Here is a 24,984-nt window from a genome sequence, read left to right as displayed (position 1 = left end):
TTGTTGATTTTAACTCAAAAAAATATTATATTTTTAAAAACATTTCTGAATTTTTTTAATGAGAATGTCTCAAATTTAAGGCGGGCTCATCAACCAAAAAAAAGCACGCGAAACGTAAGCCTCAATAAGTTAAACGCGGGAACAATAAGAAACGAGGTATGAAATAATTAATAGTTTTAGTTCAACAGTTATAAGTTATTTGATGAAGAGGTCGCAGTAGCTAATATCAGTAATATGGTACCCGAATACTTATTATATGTACATTATGAAAATTGTAAATTTTGAAAAAAAAATATATTTTTTTTTTTAAGGATATAAGAAATTATATATTATTTCGTCTTAAATAAATTTATAATTTATAATCATTAAAATATCTATACTAAATATGCCATTGTTATGATAACGAAGAAATAAATAGTAACTAGTAATATCTCTCTATCTTTATAGTAAAATTATTAAAACTGTAGAACAAATTAACTAAAACATAATGCAAAAAAATATTCAATAATAAAGTTTTTAAAATAATGTAAGTTATTTGTTTTTTTCAACATAAAATTTAAAGATTTCAATTTCTTCAATTGAGAAAATATCAGTATCTAAAATTTCACATTGATAATAACATTTTTTGCACGTACCATATGTACCCTTAATAATTAAATCGCTATTACCAAAACTTAAAGCAAGATTTGTGTAGCGTGATTCACATATCGCATAAAATTCATTGGTAACTCTACTAATAATTTTTTTACAATCTTTATTATTACCCAAAGAAAAAATAAAACTATCATTAGTTGTACCAAAATATTCTCTATTTTTACCATAATAATTATCATTCTTATAACCGAGAGGATTAAAACCACCAATTATAGTTCCATTTTCTTTAATTTTGACGATTAAAAAAATTGGACCTTTATTACTACATGCACTACGCATAGTTTTAACACTAAAACCATCATTACTTCCACGATGAATAAGTTGAAATTTATATTTATTTTTTGGTATTTTTGTATCATCATCCTTTTTTAGAGCCCAGTTAACAAGGATTGCGGCATGTTTTGATCTAATGATAACTGAATCATTAGTTACAATTCCATTACGAGAAGGTAATTTATTTTCAGGTATATTACCAGCCATATGAAATGACAATACATCCTCACAGAGTATTTCGGGTAACACTTTTTTAAAAGGCCAGATAATAGTATGAAAATCTCTTGAAGAAATATCGAAAAATCTAACATGAGAGATAAATGGGTTTAAAGTATTTTTTAAAGCTAAGAAATCTTCTTCATCCCATTTACTTAAATCAGTTATACTCTTTCCTTCTAATTCAGGAGTATGAACGATTCCCCATTTAAAAAGATAATTCCATAATTCAATTTCTTCAATTATTAAATCTTGTTTAACTAATTCAAGTAAAATACTTTTTTCTAATCTTGGAAATTCAAGGGAATTTAAAAAAGGTTTTGGAAATTCGTAAATAATTTCATAACAATATTCTTGAAGTTTTTTACAACTTTCCAATTTAATTACCGTATGAAAAACCTTGGAACTATTTTGTCTCAACCAATCAATTTTATATTCATAAAAGTAATCTTGTATAAACGTAACCAATTCTTCAATAAGTAATTCATCAGATACCACGAGAAGATCTAGAATATCTGAGCAATCGCTACCTTTTAAATCAAGAATACCAGTATACATATATCTGATAATAATAATAATCATTAAATACGTTAAATTTTAATATCACATAAGAAAACAAAAATATATAATTACCTAAGAATAATCTCAAATGTAATGGGAGAGATATTCGGTTTAGTAAAATTATACATATTGTTTTTCTTTATAGCCCAGTCCTGTGAAAGAGCTCTTTTGAAATAAGGAGATCGAGCTTTTAATATATATGAGTGAGCACGAAATTCTTTTGTATTTGAATTTCCTCCAACTTTGATAATAATATCATGGTCATTTGCGTCATCAAGTAATTGAGAAAAACTTTGAGATAATCTAGTATAAAATTCAAAAGTCATTTTAAAATAAATTTTTAGTGTGTTTTTTATCGTAAGAAAAAAAGAATTCGTGAGAAATATTTTTTTAAAAAAAAAACTTGTATTCTAATTCAAGCGCCTTGTGTAAATTGTGTAAATTGTGATCATCGGTGTAACCTAACTCAAATTTATTTAGTGCAACTTAAAACACAAGGGATCCCATTAACGGATAGAATGAGAAAATAATAAAAATGCCACCACTTAGTTAAGTTGCACAAATTACAATATACTTACCATATTTAGTGTAAATATGTTTTGTAGCCTATCATAATTTAGTCATTAGATAGTTGTGAAATATCGAAAGTATCATATAAACCTTTCAATGATATTTATTGTGTTATGCTCTCATTTACAATACGAACATTTCAATTATGTGAGGTGTAGCGGTCAATTTTTCAGATCATTCTACGAATAACAATATTTTCTACTGAAAACAAATAATAATAATAATAATAATCAAAGATTAATAAGATTGTACTTAGCTTTATAAAAAGTATTACATGAAAAAAATCTATCATAATCCATTTCTTAGATAAACAAACGCGCTTTTTTAGCGATTATGATACGATTAGCCAAACAATTTTCGTATAATGCCATAAAAGGTATTGCGATAACAAACAATTTGAATTCTGATTCGTATAGTCGTATTCCTTATTGAGTTTTATCGTCGCCTACAATTAGTCAATTCTGAATTAAAAAATATATCAAATGTTCTATATAAAAATTTAATTAGTATATATTGTTTTACTTAATCCGAGAAAAGCTCTTTTAAAGCTTCAAAGTTCGAAATTCTCAAGATAATAAAAGTAGAAATAAATTCTTTGGTATTTGAATTTTCAATTCATGTTCTTTGCTCTTTGTGTAATAACCTTTAGTAAGGTGAATTTAAAACTTTAACAATCCATCGCTATACAGTACATCTCATTAAACTTTCCACACGAATGAAGTTTATTAGAAAAAATCGCTATATTTTATGCTTTGATTGCTTTACCATAATTTTTCCTATTATCATCCGTAATAATTAAAGTACCGTCTAATAGACATAATTTTACTTAATAATTTTTATTGCGCTAGTATACTCTGATTGTATAAGGGATTACGTAATATTTTAGTAATATTTTAGGGGTGGGTAAAGAAAGGTCGCATAAGATTTTATATATTATGTGGGGTGGGTTAAGACTTACTGCCCTAATTTATTTTGAATTAAGTCTTTTAAGAAGTATAATGTTAGCTGATATCCTTTAATAATTCAATACTTATCGCCTCAAAACTCCTAACTATTTTTTTTGTTCTTTTTATACAACTAAAATTTTTATCCATTGAGAACTTATTTTTTTATTTCAAACAATTTTTAATTTACTATAACGAAACAAATTACGTATATAAATTTATAAAATATTTATTTTATCAAATAACGTGTTTTTGATTCTATAAATTATTCAAAAGTAAAGATTGGAAGTCTGTTAACTAGTTTAACTAGGCTTAATGTTTCCTAGTTTTTGAGTATTTTTAACTTTGTAAAACAAATAATGCCGCAGCGTTTCTCATACTGTACTACCGAATGAAAAAATAGTTCATATACTTCTTACGTAATGACTTTAAATGTCGGCATAAATTAAAATTTCCTTATCGATATAGTGACGTCAACTCTTACGAAAAAGTGAGCGCAAAAATTAAATGGCGGCTGGCTGATATACAGTAAATTTACATTTATTATTTTGAATTTTCATTCAAAAGCTCGTTATAGTAAAATCTCGTAAAACAAAAATATAACGCATATAATATAGGTCTACTCAATCTTAAACTAACTTAAATACAAAAAGTGGTTTCTAAAAATTAATGTTATCAGGGCCCAGAAATATATATATAGGGGTCAGGTGATGAAAAAAATTTTTTACTATGAGCTGTACGCATTTTTTCAGGGCCAGAATTATGATAATGTCAGTCGGTTACTATAATAGGAAGATTTTCATGATTTTTTTTAGTTCAAAATACGCAAACTCAAACCTGACCCTTTTATATATATTTCTGGGTCCTATGTTATCCTTAATGTGGCTTCAAAAAGTTTTTTCGTCTATTTTGTTCTGCGTGAAGTCAATGATAATTTTATTTGCGTATCAATCAAATTCTAAAATTATGTATATTATGTTATTTTACCGTAAACTCGGTCAACAATGACATTTCCCGAATCTAAGATTTTGCTCTATTTCTGCTACCCAAAGAAGTAACTTTTAAAATAGCATTAGAAACAAATCTCAGGAAAACATTATTTGATTTATAATATCCTTTAAATATAAAAGTAGATATTTATTATAAATTCATTAACAAATTGTAATCTCTATACGAAATGAAAAAGATTAAAAAGATTGCAAATTTAAGTTCTAATATAAAGTATCCTGGATTCTAATTTCTTTATGAAATTTATTGGAAATCGGTTACACGGATAACGAAATATTTTAACTTTTATAGATTAAAACTAGTTTTAATACGTTTACCTATTATGATATTTTTTTTTTAAATTTAATTTAAACAATAAAGTTAAATATTAACGTAAATATTAAAATAAAATAATATCGAGCTAGATAAATATTTACCACTCTCGTCATGAGTTCCAACTTTATTTCTTCTCTTTTTTGAGGAGGTTGAAAAATTTTGAATTGTAGAACTTGAATTTTGTGATGATAAACTATAATAAATTCATATAATTAGTTGTGTCATTTAAAAACATTTTAGATTTTTTTTATCATTATTTTAAATACCCTTCAGTGTTTATATCAAGCTCTAATTCTGCTGAGATATATTTAGAATCTAAATTTTGAATCGTAGAATTTAAATCTTGTGATGATAAACTAATTAAAAAATTAATAAATCAAAATAATTAGTTGTGTCATTTAGAAACATTTTTTTTTTGTTATTTGAAATACCTTTCATCGTCTAGTATATCAAACTTTAATTCTTCTGAGATATAATTAGAATTTAGAGAGGTTGAAAATTTTTGATTTGCAAAATTTAAATTTTGTGATGATAAACTAGTAAATAAATTAACAAATTCAAATAATTAGTTATATCATTTAAAATAAAATTTTTTTTCGCTATTTTAAATACCTTTCAGTGTCTTTATCATCCTTTAATTCTGAGATATAATTGGAATCTAAAGATTATAACATATTTCTTAAAATTACAGTATATAGATAATATTCAAACAATATTTTTTTATAATACCTCGCTTACCAAATGAAATTGAAGATGAATAGATAGATGAACATTTAGAAATTAAAGCACTTAATGGTCTACTTGTATAAATAGCCCCCGAATGTCGTTTTTCAGCAAATTCCGGCCCAATCTTCTTTGATTCTATCATTTTCTTTCTCTTTGCTTCAGCTTGTTCAAATTCTTCTTCATTTACATTTTTAAATGTCCACCTACCAAAAGTCAAACGAATATCTTTTATAGAAGGTCTTTTTTTTGGATCGGCATCCCAACAACTTTTCATTAAATTAGCATAACATTCTGGTGTATCTTCTGTAATTTTAGGTCGTTCTCCATCAAGAATTTTATAAATAAGATGATGATCATGTTTAACATTATTAAAAGGTTTACAACCTGTTGTAAGTTCCCACATAATCATACCAAAACTATAAATATCAGCTTCTTTAGAAAATTCGGATCCTTTAAATATTTCCGGTGCAATATAAGGTATTACTCCATATATTTCATTATTTGATGATTTATTATTTACAGCTTGTGATAATCCTAGATCTCCAATTCGCAATTGATCATGTTTATATTTATTCTTACTATAACCACTACCTGAATCACATAATATGTTCCCACTATGGAAGTCTCGATGCATAAATTTTTTATTATGAATAGTTTCAAGTCTAAAAATATAAAAAGTTAATAACATAAATTTTAGAGTATAATTAATAAATATCATACTTACCCCTTCGAAATGTCATATAAAATAAGTAGTTTTTTGTTATTCCATGTAAGATTTGTAAAATTCTTTTGTAAATATTTATGTAAATCTCCATTTGGCGCATATTTCATAACTAATATATAATCCTCTGATTCAGGATCTTTAGTAACGCCATAAGTTTCAATAATATAACTTCCATAAAATTTAAAACAATGTTGACATGATTTTAACTATTTTTAAAAATTTAAAAGTTTAATTAAATTAAATTTGAAGAAAATTATATAAGAAATGTTTAAATATTTTACCTCATTTAAGAAATATTTGCCAATATTTTTAGAATTTTCAAATCTTTTTAAAATGACAGTTTCATTTTTACTTGACCAAGTTGCTTTATATATAATACCATATCCTCCTTTTGCTATTTCTTCAACATCTGTAAATTGAGAAAAAGAGATCCAGAAAATTGGTCCTATCCTACTTTTTCTTTTTTGAAATTTAATAGAAAATATAGATCTTAATATATCGTATGATATAAAGTATTTATCAATGTTTTTTACAATATCTTTAAACTTTTTCATCTCTAAATTATATAAATTATCATGTATAATATTGTTAATAATAAAATCATCAAGACCACTGTATTCACTGCTGTTTACGATAAGTGATATTCGTTTACATTTTTTACATTGAGATTGATCCGTAGGTCCAAAAAGAATGTTTGTTGTTAAACAATATCTGCATCCAACATAAAATACAAAACATTTTACACAATACTTTTGACAGTCCGATGTAACTGTTAATTTTGAATGACAAATATTACAATCACGACTTTTATTACGCCACCATGGTAAGTAAAGAATTGAAATTTGCTTTTTAACTAAGGTTGATTCTATCAATTCAAAAGAAATTAGATAACAATCTGAACATAATGAACATAATTTGGTCCATTCATCTGTTCCTTGATATGATGACTTTCCACATAATTTACAATTTCTTTCACTTTCAATCACTTTATTGTATAAAGTGGAAATATTTTTATCGGTTCCATCATTACTAATAGGATTTCCATCTATTTGTTTAAAATATAAAATGCTCACACAATTTCCACAGCATTCTTGAATACTTTGTGGTACTTGTGTTCTATTTACTATTTCATGCTCACTACATTCCAAGTCCATTATATAGTGTACATCCAAGTATATATTATTATCAGTTATATCATTAATATAACGTGATAAACATTTTTTGCAATATTTTTGCCAAGAACAAAGAAGCGTCCTAATATATTTTTCTCCACAATAAATACAATTTTCATCCCACATATTAAAAGAAATAAATTTAATTGGTATAGGACTAGATTTTAATCTTGGTGTTGGATCAAAAGAATTTTCATCATTTGCATTTACAATTTCCATTTTATTAAGTTAATTAATATTTGTTATAAACAAGTATCGATAAGATAATGAATTTGGAAAATTTGAAAGTACGTATTTTATTTATATCTGAATTATCGGGAGTTTGAGCCTTTTGTTGGTGATACGGAAAATATTTCTAGATTTTCTCATGGAATCTTAAGAATTTACCATAGTACGACTAGTACGTCCGTTTACATTTAACTTTGTCATTTTTACTTATTTAGTAATTCACATTATCAACTAGTGGAAATATCTAAGTATTTGGCGTAATAAAATAAACCTTTCAACATAGAAGATATTGATGGAAAGTACAAATTAACGAGAAAGGAAACGGAAAAAAGTGAAGCAATAATTTGTACAAAAACGGAAAATAAGAAAAATTATTTCTCCTTTTGCATATAAATAAAGGCCAAAAAATAATTTTGTACGACAAATTAGAGTGTGTAATACTTTTATAGTATAGACATTCTAAAGCTTGTTACAATGAAAGTTTATATCCGGGATATCCGATTTTTGCGTGATTTATCCGGATATTACCCGGATATTATCCGGATATCCAATTATTTACGAAGACTAATTCAGGCCAAATTTACAATTCCGACCAGGATTACGCCTTGGTAAGATGATCATTTCCATTTTTAGCGATAGCCGTTCCACAAAAAATTATTTGGCCGGCATTATAAAATTTGTCCAAGTTACTCTTAACGGATATTATCCGGATATCCGTCGGATTATCCGTATATCCAGAATTCTGTATCCGTTCAATCCGGATATTCGGACATACTCAACGTAATACAAAAAAAAAGTAGTTTATTAAATAATAATAATAATAAGTCTTTACCTGCATTTAATTATAAAATTATTCTATTCGCATATTACTACTAGGAAACGGGAACCGTTGTAAGTCCGGAGCGAGGTATAATAAATAAAGATGTAGCGATATTCTACTAATTAGCAGCATAACGCCTTGGAATTCCGGTAATTTTCTGCTGATTAGCAGCATAACGCCTTGGAATTCCTGGACAGAGAAACTCACGTGATTGAAAATTTACACGTTATTTCCATAGATCATCATAGTGCGTAGACATATATAGTCCTTCGCTTCGCTCCGGACAAAAATTCAAAAATTAGGTAAACTAGGAAACGGGAACCGTTGTAAGTCCGGAGCGAGGTATAATAAATAAAGATGTAGCGATATTCTACTAATTAGCAGCATAACGCCTTGGAATTCCGGTAATTTTCTGCTGATTAGCAGCATAACGACTTGGAATTCCGGTAAATTTCTGCTGATTAGCAGCATAACGCCTTGGAATTCCTGGACAGAGAAACTCACGTGATTGAAAATTTACACGTTATTTCCATAGATCATCATAGTGCGTAGACATATATAGTCCTTCGCTTCGCTCCGGACAATTATGCGAGAGCAATCATTTCCTAATGAAGTAATTTAGCGTTTTATCTTTACATTAGAACTCTGCGTGTTCTAATATTCTCTAAAGGTACTACGTCGTAAAAAGTATTAGTTTCATTTGAAAAACATTTGCATGATGTGTATATGATGATTCAAAAAGTTATCTTTACTCATCAAAGTTATTTTTAAATTTATTATAAAATAATGAATTCATTTTTTTGGCTCACATTCTCCAGTAAAAAAAAAATAACAATCACATTCTTTTAATCTAGATATAAAATTGTTGATACTATATGAAATAAAATTACGTGAATAAAACTCAAGAATATTATTCGATTTCTTTAATTTTTTCAAACGTCGATATGTTCGTAGACAACAAAGATCTTTATTTACCTTTGCAGCAAGTTATTCTTCATCCGTCGATTAATAATGTGTTGTTGAAGCAGGATGTTTCATGCACCCTAAAAAACGAGATAAGAAAGCCCTTAATTAATTGCTAAGAAAAAATTAATTTACCATACAAAAAGAAATTATACTTACCTTGCAAGTTGTAAATGCGACTATAGCTAATGTTGCGGACGAAACAGAAATCTATTGATGGGCGAAACTTCTGAGGATGGACGGAACTAGTTTCTTTTCCGTGATGAAACATAGATTGGTTATATTGGTTGTTTTGTAATGCGCGCGCATGATCGCATGATAGACCATTATATGGTAAAAAGTGTCATGATATTATTGAAGATTTGAAAGTAAATCTTATAGTAATGTACTATTTTAAAAAGAAACAACAGGCATGAATTTTATTTTTAAATACTGTAAAACAATAAGGCATATGTTGACACTATAAGTGAGTGATTATTCAGACTTAAAGTATCAGAGGTCACAAAAGTTTCGGAGGTTTGGGCGAAGTTTCAGAATTTAACCCTAAAAGACGGAAAGTTTCGTCAATCACAAAATAAGTTTTGCCCACAACATTAGCTCGAATATTTATAGCAAGTTGGCAATCCATTCAAAGTCCGCTTGCCATAAATATTTGCGTCATATTTAACATTAAATCCAAATTGGGATAATCGAATATAAATCAGATGAAGTTAAATATTCTAGAATTTCAAATATGTTACAAGATTCGAATATTTGATTTAGATATTTCAATTTTTTTATTTGTTTTTTCAAATTAATTAAATTAATTATTAGTTATATATAAAAAAACTTTAAAATATATTAATATTTTACTATAATTTTTATAAAAAATAAAATAAAATAAATTTATATTGATGTTTGAATTTTAGATTATTGCATTGTGTATTCATTTAAAATCTTTATATTATTTGAATGTTAGTTTTATAAATAAAAATTATCAAATTTTTCATTAATTTCAGATTTTTTAACGGAAGAAGTTTTGACGTGCTCGTCAATTGAAAAAAGAACGTGAAACGCAAAGCCTTAAAAGTTAAAAGCGGAGAAATGACAATATGTGAACGACGTGGACAGGCAACGAAATAAATTCATAATTACAGTTCAATAATTATCTGATGATGCTCAAAGATTAAATCATCTCAATATCAATTTCGTTAAAAAAAATTCATCAGTCAGTAAATTTTTACTATATGATACCGAATATAGTTTTGGTTAGTTGACCGTATGCTTCTTTTAGTGAACAGGTAAATTCACGAATTGTTGATAATGTACGACTAGACCCTGACTAAAACAATTGATATATCTATATCTTCTATATCTTCATTGTAAAATTTTAAAAAATAACACAAAATCTTAAATAATATTTCGCATTTATTTAAATAATATTTGAAATTAAGTAATAATAATTAAAATCTTCGTATTAAATATGTCATACACTTTGAATACTATAAGGATAAAATATAAAATAATATAACGAAGAAACAAATAATTATGTAATTATTATTACTATTAAGTCACTCGCTTTGATAAAATTTAAAAATTTCCATTTCTTCAATTAAAAATTTATTTGTATCCAAAATGTTACTTTCGTAATATTTTCTATTGCAAGAACCATTTGTTCCATTAATCACTAAATCGCTATTACCGAAATTTAAAGCAACATTTGTATAATTACTACTATCAAACATTGCACAATCGCTATTGACAACTCGACTAATAACTTTTTTAAAATCTTTCTTATTACCTAAAGAAAAAATGAAACTTTCCGTAGTTTTTTTCCAAGCATTTGATAAATTCAAAGATCTGACATGGTCAAAATAACCCCAACTTAACGGGTTATAACCACCAATTATAATTCCATTTTCTTTAATTTTGATAACTAAAATAGTTGCTCTTTGTCCATTACATTTACTACGCATGATGTCTTTATCAAAACCATCTCTACTCCCACGGTAAATAAGGTTAAAATTAAATTTATTCTTTGGAATTCTTGCAGTAGCTTCATTTCTTTGAGTCCAGTTAGAAAGAATGGCGGCATGTTTTGGTCTAATAATAACTGAATCAATAGTAATAATTCCATTACGAGGAAGTAATACATTTTCAGGTAAAGTCTCGGTCATATAGAAAGACAATAATTCTTTACGAAGTGTTTCAGGTAACACTTTTTTAAAAGGAAAGATAATATTATGAAAATCTTTTGGAGAAATATCGAAAAATCTGACATGCGAGATAAATGGTTCTAAAGTTTTCTTCAAAGCTAAGAAATCTTCTTTGTTCCATTTATTTAAATCATTTATATTTTTATCATCTAATTCATAAGTTTGAGCAATTCCCCACTTAATAAGATAATTCCATAATTCAATTTCTTCAATGATTAAATTATCTTGCTTAACTAAATTAAGAAGAATATTTTTTTCCAATCTTGGAAATTCAGGGGAATTTAAAAAAGGTTCAGGATATTCATAAATAATTTCATAACAACCTTCTTGAAGTTGTTTACAACTTTCTAATTTAATCACCTTACGGAAAATTTTGAAACTATTTTGTCTTACCCACTCAGTCTGACTTTCAATCAAGTACTTTTGTATAAAAGTAACCAATTCCTCAATAAATAATTCATCAGATGCCACAAGAAGATCTAAAATATCTGAAACATCTTTGTCTTTTAAATCAAGAATACCAGTATATATATATCTAAAAAAAAAATTATAAAATTTAATTATTCTAAAAGTAAAAAAAAAATGCCATTTGACGGCAAAGCAGTAGACGGAAATACAAGAAATAATTACCTAATAATCATCTCAAACACAATAGGAGAAATATTCTGTTTAGTAAAATTAATCATGTTATTTTCTTTAGTAACCCAATCCTGTGAAAGAGCTTTTTTAAAATAAATAGAACGAGCTTTCAATATAATAGAATGAGCACGAAATTCTTTTGTATTTGAACCTTCTCCAACTTTAATAATAACATTATGTTCATCTGTATCCTCAAGTAATTGAGAAAAATTCTGTGATAATCCAGGATAAAATTCAAAAGACATTTTAGAAGGATTCTAATTATATATATATATAAATTTTTTTATAAAAAAAAAAAAAGTATTTTGTGAGAAATAATAAACTAATTGAGAATTTATATTCTAATTTGAGAGCTTTGTGTAATTAATACCCGGATCAGCGAGTGATACGGAAAGTTGTGGAGTCCGGTGGAGATGATGAGTGGAGTACGGTCCCCTATGTGACAGTTTACTCAAGTGATAAATAACACGACGGGCTAAACACGTGATTCAGAGTGGGCCGAGATACTATTCATCACCTGAGTACGCTTCACATCTATTATGTTACACACCGCTAAATGTCACCGTACACCACTCAACATCTCCACCGGACTCCACAACTATTCGTCTTACCTCGCCAAATGTTACCGTACTCCACTCAACTTCAGCTTGTACGATACACAAAAAAAGGAAAAAATGCCGTTGCGTTTAAATCATCGGCGGAGAGCGTTTCTAGTAAGTAAATCATCAGCGAAAGACAAAATATATTCCGTAAGGGCGAAAAATTTTTTGGTCATAAATTCTTTACTCATTTACAGATCAACTAGATCAACTTAAAGTTTGTCATTTATCTTTTATCGGATTCACTATTAATTTTTTTCTTTTTTTGGTAAATGCAGAGAGTGTCTACATCATTTTTTTTTTAAATAAACTTTTTTACATTAGATCGATTTTAAATTAATACATGATTTACCTCATATTGACTTAATTAACGCCAATCCGTTAAAAAATAACTAGTATAGTATCCACCCATGTAATAGTAATATACCCTTGAAATTTGCAGGATACCCGTGATACAGGAAAATTTCGGACATGCTTACTGCAGAGTACGGTTTTTAACGAACATGTCCCATTATTTTTTTTTACTATTAAAAAAATTTTTTTTATACAAAAAATTGGATATTCTGTATAAGGAAAAATCCAATAGAAAATTCTAAAAAAAAATATTTAGGGTTGAAAGTATTTATAGTCTTATAGCCCGTTAAGGTTACACGACTATAGTTATAAAATTAACAATTATGCACCAAGTTTTATTTGGTTAATTCATTGTTTTATTTTAGATAAAAACTGTTTACTCCGAAAATTCCGAATTTCTTTTTTTCTTTCGATTGATATTTTTTTTTCTTTTTTCTTTTTTTCTTTTATTTTTAAATATCATAATTTTTTTTTTCTGAAAAATCATTATATATTTTTTTCTGAAACGAAATATATTTATTTTATTTTATTCTTTTTTTTCTTTTTAATTAAATATGAAAATAAGTTTTATAAATATTATAGTAATAATAATTATCATTATAAATTTACAAATATCAACGATACAATGCGTTAAATATCCGATAACAAATATTGAAAAAAAAAATGATCAGCTTATTAAAAGAGGAGATAATAAAATGATATTCGCAGTAACATGTGTATCAAATGATACAATTTATTGTGGTAAAATAATAAAATCATTTAATACAATCGGAACATTACTTTCATCAGTAATATTATTTAAAGAACCTTTATTGGTAAATGTAACAGTTGAACAAGATTGTATGCTTGGAGAAATTGATTGTGTAGAAGATATTAATCTTATAGGTAAAATTTATTTCGTTCGTTAGAAAATTTTAAAAAATTTTATAAAAAATTTTTTACGTTAAAAAAAAAGTATTAACCAATTTTATTATTATTTTTTTTAAAAAAAAAAGGAAATGCAAGACCCGGATCAATGGTTTTATTGGCAGATGAAAAAGGAGTTGAAAGATATTATCAACAACCTTTAGCGAAACAATTTTATACAAATCTTCCAGAATATGATGATGTAGATATTAAAGTTAGGTTTCCTATACGATCGAATTATTGGTTTCAAGGAGATCCTTTACCAATCTATAATTCTACACAAAACTTAGATTTTTTACAATTAGCATTACGTGAAATAGTTCGAGCGTTAGGATTTCATTCATCATGGGGAACGTGGTTTAAAGATCAAACAATTATAGTTCCTAGACCTCTTTGTGATGATGGAAATGGAGAATGTAGCATTAAGGGTAGAAAAGTGCATAAAAAATGGATTGGATTTAGAGAATATATATTTGATAAATATTTAATGAATTTATATACAGGTGAAATGTTAACAGATAAAACAAGGGATTTAAATAAATTCTTTGAAACAAAAAATATTAAAGGTAGAATCAGAAATTTAGAGAAAGAATTTAAAACATCAACACAATATAATATTGCAAAAGAAATGTATGAATTATCAACAACAAATAGTACGATTGGATTTTTTTCTTGGAATGATATAGATTATAAAGATATTTTGGTATTATTAACAAATATATCACCTTTTAATGATGATGTTAATCTAAAATTTGTTGATGATATATTATATTATAATACGAGTGATTTTTTAATGAGATATCGATTACCTTTTGGTGAAATTCTTCAAAATGAAATTATTAATGGGGGAAATTATGATAATTCTACAAATAGTACAGATAGTATTTTATATGGATCTATTGGTCCAAAATTAATGAGAGTATTTGAAACTATAGGGTAAGTTAAATAATACGTTATTTTGATTTTTTTTGGTGGTACTCATGATTTTTTGGTTTATTTACTCATTTAATCAATTATTTTTTTAATAGATATTCTACCATTGATAAGCCCATTGCAGATTATAAACCAACAATTCCCCCTCCACTTCCACCTTTCACTGAATCAAATTCATTAGGAAATTCGTTATATTCGTTATCGTCAATCACGTTCTATCAAATATGTTTACTTTTAATCACTGTAGTCTATGAAATTTACCTTTTAAAATTATAAACTTTTTTTTTAAATTTCACGGTTTGGGATGGGTTAAATATACGTTTATATGCGTATGTAATAGATTGTAATTTTTTTCAATAAAAAAAAAAAAAGATTTTTTCTTTTTCTTTTTTACGCATAATCGTTTCGTTAATAAATACGTTCCAGTTGCGCTTATACAGTATGTTTTAAATGATAAAAGTTATATTGGGATTGCTAATTTAGTAGAATAACGCGTTGGAAAGAATTGGCCGTGTTTTATTATTGGATTCGTTAAAAGTCAAGATTCGTTATTATAACTTTTAAGGTCACTTGGATTAACTGTAAATATTATTAAGTTAAAATGCACGATATTGTAGTCACACGAGCAAGTTTCAAATAAAAAACCATTAACAAATTAAAAATATTTTTTTTTTAGAAAAAAAAATTCCTGACGGATAAATTTTATTAAGATCGAATAAGAAGAATGTGTAAGAAATAGTGTAAGGAATAAAAATTAACTAACATAAACTACAAATAAACTAACGTAAACTGCAAACAAACTAACATAAACTACAAATAAACTAACATAAACTAAGATTAGGAACTTTAATAAGTGACAAGATAATATTTGTTTAAAGTGAATTTCTAGAGTTTCTTTAACATAATAATTTATAAAGATTATCCTTTGTAAGGACACCAGACGTTGAGAGAGGAGATGTCTGATGTCTGATGTCCTATCAAATATTTTAAATATTTTAAATATTTTAAATTTATAAATTTATAACTTTTTCTTTAATTTAAAAGATTTTCTTCTTTTTCTACTCTTTCTTCTACATGTCTTTTTTTTAAATCGTAAAGAGTAGCACTATTATTGTTATTATAAATATGAAAAGATTTCACGATTTTTTTCGTATAGAGTGAATCTTTAATTAACATGTTTAAATAATTTGTCTTTAGATAGTAATAGATTTTTAACTTTTTTGAAAATTAATATTTTTGAGAAAGGGAGAATTAACCTTTATTTATAATGAAAATTAATCATAAGGAGAATATTAATATTCTTTATTTGGAAACAAAAGAAAGATTAGATTTATAGTAAATTTTGATGAATATTTCCAAATTAATACAATTAATAATATTTGCTTTTGTAAGTTATTTGAATGGCGTCACAATGTAAATTTTCAATTAAAAGGAGTAGGAGTAAACAATTATATTGTAAAATTTAATTGTTGATCCTTAATAATAATACAACAATGACTGCGTAACTGACTGCGTAATTTATTACTGCGGTTTTCAATTTCGTCATTAATATTCTAATAAAGAAACAAAAGTTGATGATTACTAAATTAACTTACCTTATAAGTGATAAAAATGTAACACAATTACATAACAAAGTCATCCTTTTATGGTAAACAAATCAAATATAACCGCAAACAAAAACCTTTTTTATTTTTTACTTTTAAAGACCCCTTATTAAATGGCCTATTACTTTATTACTTTATAATATTTTTATTTGTGTATATTTATTTGGAGTATTTAATGGTGTTAATCTTTGCGCTTTTGTCTAAATTTGTCAAATGAATAATTATTCAATATGTGAATATTAATAGTGCAGATAGTATATATAGAAGATTTTTACTTGAATTGATTTTTAATTTCGGTTTATTTTATTTTATTTTATTTTTTTTGTGAAAATTTACGTTGTGCAAGGCGTATATTATTACAGTAATCAATATATTGCGTTAACCAGTTAAAATTTTCAATGATTATTTAATGAAAATTTATTTAATTCGTCGGTATTATCGTAACATTCTTAATATTTTTATTCCGAGTTATTAAGATATTTATTAGTGACTCTTGAAGTATCTTAAACTTAATATATGTACTCATTTAAAATTTTTATTATTTATTCAATAAAAAAATTAAGGTTTCGAATATTTCAATAACTTTATACCGAGTTTAAATGAGTTAAATAACGATTTCCGCAAATTTCATATCCCTAATTAGTTTATGAACCGTAATTGGTTTTTAATTTCCAAAAAAATATTTCTTTCTAATAAAATCTTTCTTCTCATTTGGGAATGCAATCTTAAAGTTATTTTAGGTAAAGGTGTTTATTTTAAATTTCAAATTTATAATCATCATTCGAATTTTGATTCTTTCAATACTTTCTTTTATTGGTAGTATTCATAATATATATTTCGATTGATCCATACTTTTTCCACGGTTATAGTTTTCCTATTTTTATTGACTTTTGATTACGTAACACATTGCTAAGTAAGGGCGTCTTATTATTTTAATGATTTACGACAATCAGTCTATATTAAATCTAAATTAAGAAACAAAGTATTACTACTATTCTACACATGACAATCCCAATGACTAAATTATACAAAATTGGTAAGGTATATCATGATTTTTATAAATACCCTTAAATCAAATTTATTCGAAAATTTTGATCATCATTTGATTCATTCATTTTTTTCCTTTTAAAATTCATTGATTTTTTAACTAAAAAATTTAAAATATGACGGAAAAAACGGAAAAGACAGAAATGACAGAAACGACGGAAACGACGGAAACGACAGAAACGACGGAAACGACGGAAAAGAGAAATTTTCGTTTTGAAACTCTTCAATTACACGCAGGTCATACACCTGATATTGCTACACGTGCAAGAGCTGTTCCAATTTATGCAACTACTTCGTTTACATTTAAAAATGCTGAACATGCCGCAAATGTTTTTGGTGGTAAAGAAGTAGCTTACGTTTATTCGAGGTACTATATTATGTTATAAAAAATTTTATTTTTTTTTGATTTTGATTTATGATTTTTTTTTTTATTAATCAAAATATTTAATCAATTTTTCTTTCTTAAAAAAAGAATGGATAATCCAACAACATGTAAATAAATAAATGTTTCGATTTATTTTACTTTTATTTTTACAAATATATACTGACCCTTATTTTATTTATAAAAAAAATTGTTAGCTGTATTTGAACAGAGAATGGCTGCGCTTGAAGGTGGAACTAACGCTATTTCTACATCATCTGGTCAGGCTGCACAATTTGTTGCCATCACAACGATTTGTTCAATGGGTGATAATATCATTTCAACAAGTTGTTTATATGGCGGAACTTACATTCAATTTAAGGTATTTTTTTTTGTAAACCAAAATCTTTAAAGTTAACATCATGTGTGTTAATTATTTTTTTTTTTTAAACGAATAGGTTACACTTCCAAGATTTGGGATCAATGTTAAATTCGTTCAAGGTGATGATCCAGAAGAATTCTCTAAATTAATAGATGATAAAACGAAAGCTATATATCTTGAATCTATGGGAAATCCGAAATTTAATGTTCCAGATTTTGAAGCAATATGTAAGGTTGCACATGATGCGGGAATACCTGTTATCGTTGATAATACCTTTGGTGCTGGCAAGTAAAAAGAGATGAGAGTTTTTTTTTTTACTTTTATTGATATCTAATTAATTGATCGTATATATTATGTATATATAGGTGGATATCTTATTAAGCCAATTGAACATGGTGCAGATATTGTTGTTCACAGTAGGTTTATTATCAACTCTTGATTAAACGTCATTTTGAAATATCCATTTGTTAATCTTTATGTTCAATCGTTAGGCGCAACGAAATGGATTGGAGGTCATGGAACAACAATAGGTGGTGTAATAATTGATGGTGGTAAATTTCCGTGGAATAATGGAAAATTCCCAATTTTTACTAATCCATGTACTGATTACCATGGGTTAATTTGTTGGGATACATTTGGCTATAATTCCTTTACTATGAAAGCACGTTTAGAAATTATGCGTAACATTGGACCATGTCAAAATCCTTTTGGTTCATTTTTATTAATTCAAGGTCTTGAAACTTTATCATTAAGAGTTCATAGACAAGCTGAAAATGCTTTAGAATTAGCAAGATGGTTAGAATCAAGAGATGATGTCTTATGGGTTTCATATCCAGGACTTGAATCACATCCTTATCATAAAAATGCTAAAAAATATATGCGAAATGGTTTTGGATGTGTTTTGGCTTTTGGTGTTAAAGGTGATGCTAATATTGGTGACGCATTCATTGATGCTTTACAACTTGCAAGGTAAGAAGGTTAAATCAATTTAATTAATTATTTTTATTCACATGAAAAATTAATTATCATTATTATTTCTTTAGTCATTTAGCAAATGTGGGAGACGCAAAAACTCTCGTAATACATCCTGCTTCAACGACACATCAACAATTAACGGACGAAGAACAAATATCTGCAGGAGTAAATAAAGAGATGATACGTGTCTCTGTTGGCTATGAACATATCGATGATATTAAAGAAGATTTTACAATTGCGTTTGAAAAAATTAAAGAAATCAATTAATATTCTTAACTTTTGTTCACGTAATTTTATTTTCACGTTCAAGATAATAATAATATTATTTATCTTATATCTAGCTAGATTAAAAGAACACTATTATTATTATAATTATTGTTTTTTTTTAATGAGGAATTTGAGTCAAAATTATGAATTCATTAACATTTATAATAGACAAAAAAAAAATAAAGATTATTTTTTAATCATTATACACTACATTTATGCAAAATGATTTTCAAGTGTTAAACTACTACACGCTGAACATGTTTTACGATGTAATACTTATAAGGCCTTTAACCAATAACGTCATAGAACGTTAGAACATGCAAATATTTTTTGCATAATATCTAGGAAGCAAACCGAAGTCTTATGATTTTAATAGAATTAAATTATTTTGTTCTAGAATGATTATTGTTCTTGCGTATTTAATATGCAAATATACTAATTGTTTAGAATAGTTTTACAATTAACTGCACGTAAGAACAAAAAAAAAATATTACAATAAAATGGAAAAAGCCGAATTGTTATTATTCTATGAGCTCTTTTTTTATATTTAGGTATTGAGTAGATCAATCTAAAAAAAAAAATTTTAATATTCAGTGTTCATTGTAATGAACTTTTTTAGGATTATCATTCATTATATTACAAAAGTAATTATATATCTCAATTTGTCGTACACAGTTATTTTTTTGGCCTTATTTTATGTACAAAAGAAGGAAATATTTTTTTCTTATTTTCCGCTTTTGTGCAAATTATTGCTTCGCTTTTTTCCGTTCCCTTTTTCGTTAATTTGTACTTTCCATAATTATTTTCTATGCTGAAAGGTTTATTTTATTACGCCAAATACTTAGATATTTCCACTAGTTGATTATATGAATTACAACTAAATTAAGTAAAAATGATAAAGTTAAATGTATTAATTGCATTTCGCTATGCATTTACTCCGATAAAATGCTAAATTTTTTAAATGGACTTTTCCGTAGTACTATGTTAAATTCTTAAGATTCCATGAGAAAATCTAGAAATACTTTCCGTTTCACCAACAAAAGGCTCAAACTCCTGATAATTCAGATATAAATAAAATACGTATATTCAAATTTTCCAAATTCATTATCTTATCGATACTTGTCTATAACAAATATTAATTAACTTAATAAAATGGAAATTGTAAATGCAAATGATGAAAATTCTTTTGATCCAACACCAAGATTAAAATCTAGTCCTATACCAATTAAATTTATTCCTTTTAATTGTAGGGATGAAAATTGTGTTTATTGTGGAGAAAAATATATTAGAACGCTTTTTTGTTATTTACAACAATATTGCAAAAAATGTTTATCACGTTATATTAATGATATAACTGATAATAATATATACTTGGACTTATATATTTACACTGAGGACTTAGAATGTAGTGAGCATGAAATAAGTAGTACAAAAGTACCACAAAGTATTCAAGAATGCTGTGCAAATTGTGTGAGAATTTTATGTTTTAAACAAATATATGATAGTTATGGTATTGTATATGGTGGAACGGATAAAAATATTTCCATTTTATACAATAAGGTGATTGAAAGTGAAAAAAATTGTAAATTATGTGGAATGTCATTATATCAAGGAACGGATAAATGGATCATGAAGCAATTTAAATTATGCTCTGATTGTTATATAATTTCTTCTGAATTGATAGAATCCACCTTGGTTAAAAAGCAAATTTCAATTCTTTACTTACCATGGTGGCATAATAATTCTCATTGTGATGTATGTGATTCAGAGTTAACATTTACATCAGACTGTCAAAAGTATTGTGCAGATTGTCTTGTATATTATATTGGATGCAGCTACTGTTTAACAACAAATATTATTTTTGGACCTACAGGTCAATCTCAATGTAAAAGATGTAAAAGAATATCATTAATTATAAACAGTAGTTTAAAAAGTGATATCGATGATTTTCTTCTTTATAATGTTATATTACATAAATTCGACAAACTAAAAATACAAATTAAATCTGCAAATTGTATAAAAAAGATAAATAAATATTTTAACCCAAGGAAAATATTCAATAGTTTCCTTAATAAACAATCAAGGTTAAACCCAATTAAGTGGATACCATATTCTCAATTTACTAGTGTTAAAGAAATAGCAAAAGGAGGATATGGTATTATATATAAAGCAACTTGGTCAAGTAAAAATAAAACTGTCATTTTAAAAAGATTTGAAAATTCTAAAAATATTGACAAATATTTCTTAAATGAGGTAAAATATTTAAATATTTCTTATATAATATTCTTGTTCAAATAAACTTAATTTTAATTTAATTAAACCTTTAAATTTAAATAGTTAAATTCATGTCAACATTGTTTTGAAAATTTTAATAGTTATATCATTCAAACTTATGGCTTTACTAAAGATCCTGAATTAGAGGATTATATATTAGTTATAGAATATGCGTCAGGAGGAGATTTACATAAGTATTTACAAAAAAAATTTACAAATATTACATGGAATAAACAAAAATTACTTATTTTATATGACATTTCAAAGGGGTATGCATATTTATTAATTATATTTTGAAATTTTGTTATTAATTTTTAATATTTTATTTTATATGACATTTCAAAGGGGTATGCATAATTTATATTTATTAATTATATTCTAAAATTTTGTTATTAATTTTTAATATTTTTAGACTTGAAACTATTCATAATAAAAAATTTATGCACCGAGACTTCCATAGCGGGAACATATTATGTTATTCAAGTAGTAGGTATTATGGCACTAGTAGTAAATATAAACATGATGATTTGCGAATTGGAGATCTAGGATTATCACAAGCTGTAAATAATAAATCATCAAATAACGAAATATACGGAGTAATACCTTATATTGCACCGGAAATATTTAAAGGATCCGAATTTTCTAAAGAAGCTGATATTTATAGTTTTGGTATGATTATGTGGGAACTTACAACAGGATGTAAACCTTTTGATAATGTTGAACATGATCACAGTCTTATTTATAAAATTCTTGATGGAGAACGACCCAAAATTACAGAAGATACACCAGAATGTTATGCCAACTTAATGAAAAGTTGTTGGAATCCTGATCCAAAAAAAAGACCTATTATAAAAGAAATTCGTTCAACTTTTAGTGAGTGGATATTTAGAATTAAAAATAAAGCAGAGTTTATTCAAGCTGAAGAAAATAGAAAAAAATTGATAGAATCAAAGAATATTGGGCCGGTATTTGCTGAAAAACGACATCCAGGAGCCATTTATACAAGTAGGCCATTAAGTGCTTTAATTTCTAAATGTTCATCCATCTATTCATCAACAACAATTTCATTTGGTAAACAAGGTATTACAAAAAAAATATTGGTTGTAATTTAAAAATATTTACTATCTATATACTGTAATTTATAAGAAATATGTTATAATCTTAAGATTCCAATTATATCTCAGAATTACAGGATGATAAAGACACTGAAAGGTATTTAAAATAACGAAAAAAAAAATTTATTTTAAATAACGTAACTAATTATTTGTATTTGTTAATTTATTTATTAGTTTATCATCACAAAATTTAAATTTTGCAATCCAAAAATCTTCAACCTCTTTAAATTCTAATTATATCTCAGAAGAATTAGAGTTTGATATACTAGAAAATGAAAGGTATTTCAAATAACAAAAAAAAAAAAAATGTTTTAAATGACAACTAATTATTTGAATTTGTAAATTTTTTTAATTAGTTTATCATCTCAAAATTTAAGTTTTACGATTCAAAATTATTCAACCACTTTAGATTCTAGTAGATATATTTCAGCAGAATTAGATCTTGATATAAACACTGAAAGGTATTTAAAATAATGATAAAAAAATGTCTTTAAATGACAACTAATTATTTAAATTTATTAATTTTTTAATTAGTTTATCATCTCAAAATTTAAGTTATTCTAGATATATCTCAACAGAATTAGAGCTTGATATAAATACTGAAAGGTATTTAAAATAATGATAAAAAGAATGTTTATAAATGGCACAACTAATCATTTGTATAATTTTTTTATTTAGTTTCAGATCACAAAATTTAAAAAAGAGAAGAAATGAAGAATTTTTAAATTTAGAAACTCATGATGATAGTGGTAATTAAATATTTATCTGGCTCAATGTTATTTTATTATTGTTTTAATATTTACATTAATAGTTAATTTTTTTTATTTAAATCAAATATAAAATTATTATAGGAAAACGTATTAAAACTAATTTCAATTATCCATAGAACTATAAAAGTAAAATATTTCGTTATTCTGCAAATGCAAAGTATTAGAACTGAAATATTTAATAATTTTTATTAGACTTTCTCATTATACTCGAATTTGTAATTTTTTTATTTCATATATAAAAATATAATATTTATATGGTGCTTACTATTGTTCATATTAACGAATAATTTGTTTATTATTTATACTATATATATTTAAAGTAACTGTATAATATGAACAAATAAATGAGTACCAATACTTTTTCTTTGAAGTCACCAATTTTGTAGCTTAACGGACATAATATTTGAAGCGATGATCGTTAGTTGTCAATGAATTTATCAAACACGATAAGATTAATATAATTTGAGTATTTAATAATATGCAAATAAAGTTGTTTAGAATGTGATTTTACAAATAACTACACATAGAAACAAAGTAAACGTAAAAATATTTTAAGTTACAAAAGGATGATAAAACTAGGATTATTCAGATCACATATTTACTGTATATCCTTTTTGATCGAGACTTGACTATTTTTAAGCTTCAGAATAAAAATTCTGAGATAAAAAGGTATAAGTGAGATCCAAATGTTGTTTATTATCGAAAATACTATAGGCGAGCATTTTTATTTAATTCTTACGTTATTGATTCGAAACCGATCAATGATCAAGCATTATTGGCTCGATCAAATAGTAAACTATTATTTAATATACTGTAATGTAGCGCTGCAACAGGATTAATGAATTTTACTTAAATAAAATAAATTATAATATTAATAATAAAAAAAAATAAAAATGAGCAATATTAAAATAAGTTTTACTTTTTTTTCGGTTGTATATTTTTTAAAATCTTATTTATTCTAACTAAAAAAAAAATATATTTATTCGAATAAAAAAAAAGAATGTGACTGGCCTGATCCAAACCTAAAATGTAAAGAATGAAAAAAAAATTAAGAAAAAAAATTACTATATCGGATATAGGCCATAAAGGGAAAAAAAATTAAAACCAAAAAAAAGTAAAATAATCTGTTTAAAGAAAAAAACCGAAAAAAAATAAATTTGAAAAAAAAAGTTTCAGGTTTAATTCGTCGATCAGTGAAATTCGTAGATAATAAGAATCTTCTGTTGCTACAAAGATGAGTTATTTTTTTTAATTTTTATCAGAAGGGAAATTAATAACAGATAATGCATTCGGTTTTTCTGCTATAAAATATTGCGTTAACGTTTTCATTTTGTTACACTAGACACAGTGATGCCATGTCGATTAAATAAATTTCATTAATGATCTACA

General features: G+C 25.6%; 6 protein-coding genes across 6 annotated transcripts; 3 read left to right on the top strand and 3 right to left on the bottom strand.

Annotated features, from left to right (window-relative positions):
- Nucleotides 1-531: 531 nt before the first annotated feature.
- Nucleotides 532-2,030, bottom strand: OCT59_006079 (uncharacterized protein; the record flags this gene model as incomplete). Its single annotated transcript, XM_025320458.2, has 2 exons — nt 532-1,705; nt 1,777-2,030. 2 exons carry the CDS (start codon nt 2,028-2,030, stop codon nt 532-534), a joined length of 1,428 nt encoding a protein of 475 aa, XP_025171267.1.
- A 2,208-nt stretch (nt 2,031-4,238) lies between these two features.
- On the bottom strand, nt 4,239-7,382 carry OCT59_006078 (uncharacterized protein; the record flags this gene model as incomplete). Its single annotated transcript, XM_066141024.1, has 9 exons — nt 4,239-4,333; nt 4,643-4,734; nt 4,808-4,897; nt 4,973-5,077; nt 5,154-5,199; nt 5,271-5,570; nt 5,679-5,929; nt 5,992-6,197; nt 6,273-7,382. The coding sequence occupies 9 exons, from the start codon at nt 7,380-7,382 to the stop codon at nt 4,239-4,241; spliced, it is 2,295 nt and encodes a 764-aa protein (XP_065997856.1).
- A 3,342-nt stretch (nt 7,383-10,724) lies between these two features.
- On the bottom strand, nt 10,725-12,253 carry OCT59_006077 (uncharacterized protein; the record flags this gene model as incomplete). The annotated part of the gene is made up of 2 exons (XM_066141023.1): nt 10,725-11,904; nt 12,000-12,253. The coding sequence occupies 2 exons, from the start codon at nt 12,251-12,253 to the stop codon at nt 10,725-10,727; spliced, it is 1,434 nt and encodes a 477-aa protein (XP_065997855.1).
- Nucleotides 12,254-13,362: 1,109 nt separating this feature from the next.
- Nucleotides 13,363-15,076, top strand: OCT59_006076 (uncharacterized protein; the record flags this gene model as incomplete). The annotated part of the gene is made up of 3 exons (XM_025320459.2): nt 13,363-13,846; nt 13,957-14,803; nt 14,896-15,076. The coding sequence occupies exons 1-3, from the start codon at nt 13,516-13,518 to the stop codon at nt 15,074-15,076; spliced, it is 1,359 nt and encodes a 452-aa protein (XP_025171270.2). The 5' UTR covers nt 13,363-13,515.
- Nucleotides 15,077-17,567: 2,491 nt separating this feature from the next.
- On the top strand, nt 17,568-19,606 carry OCT59_006075 (uncharacterized protein; the record flags this gene model as incomplete). Its single annotated transcript, XM_025323313.2, has 7 exons — nt 17,568-17,818; nt 17,924-17,943; nt 18,031-18,194; nt 18,271-18,478; nt 18,560-18,610; nt 18,686-19,163; nt 19,238-19,606. The coding sequence occupies 7 exons, from the start codon at nt 17,568-17,570 to the stop codon at nt 19,434-19,436; spliced, it is 1,371 nt and encodes a 456-aa protein (XP_025171271.2). The 3' UTR covers nt 19,437-19,606.
- A 982-nt stretch (nt 19,607-20,588) lies between these two features.
- OCT59_006074 (uncharacterized protein) lies at nt 20,589-23,582 on the top strand (the record flags this gene model as incomplete). Its single annotated transcript, XM_066141022.1, has 8 exons — nt 20,589-21,689; nt 21,774-21,979; nt 22,123-22,790; nt 22,877-22,922; nt 23,000-23,104; nt 23,182-23,286; nt 23,360-23,431; nt 23,504-23,582. The coding sequence occupies 8 exons, from the start codon at nt 20,589-20,591 to the stop codon at nt 23,580-23,582; spliced, it is 2,382 nt and encodes a 793-aa protein (XP_065997854.1).
- Nucleotides 23,583-24,984: the final 1,402 nt, after the last annotated feature.

Source organism: Rhizophagus irregularis, chromosome 14, assembly GCF_026210795.1.
Source record: "Rhizophagus irregularis chromosome 14, complete sequence".
Taxonomy (NCBI): Eukaryota; Fungi; Glomeromycota; class Glomeromycetes; order Glomerales; family Glomeraceae; genus Rhizophagus; species Rhizophagus irregularis.
Note: the sequence above shows the minus strand (reverse complement) of the source record. Positions and strands in the feature narration are given on the sequence as shown.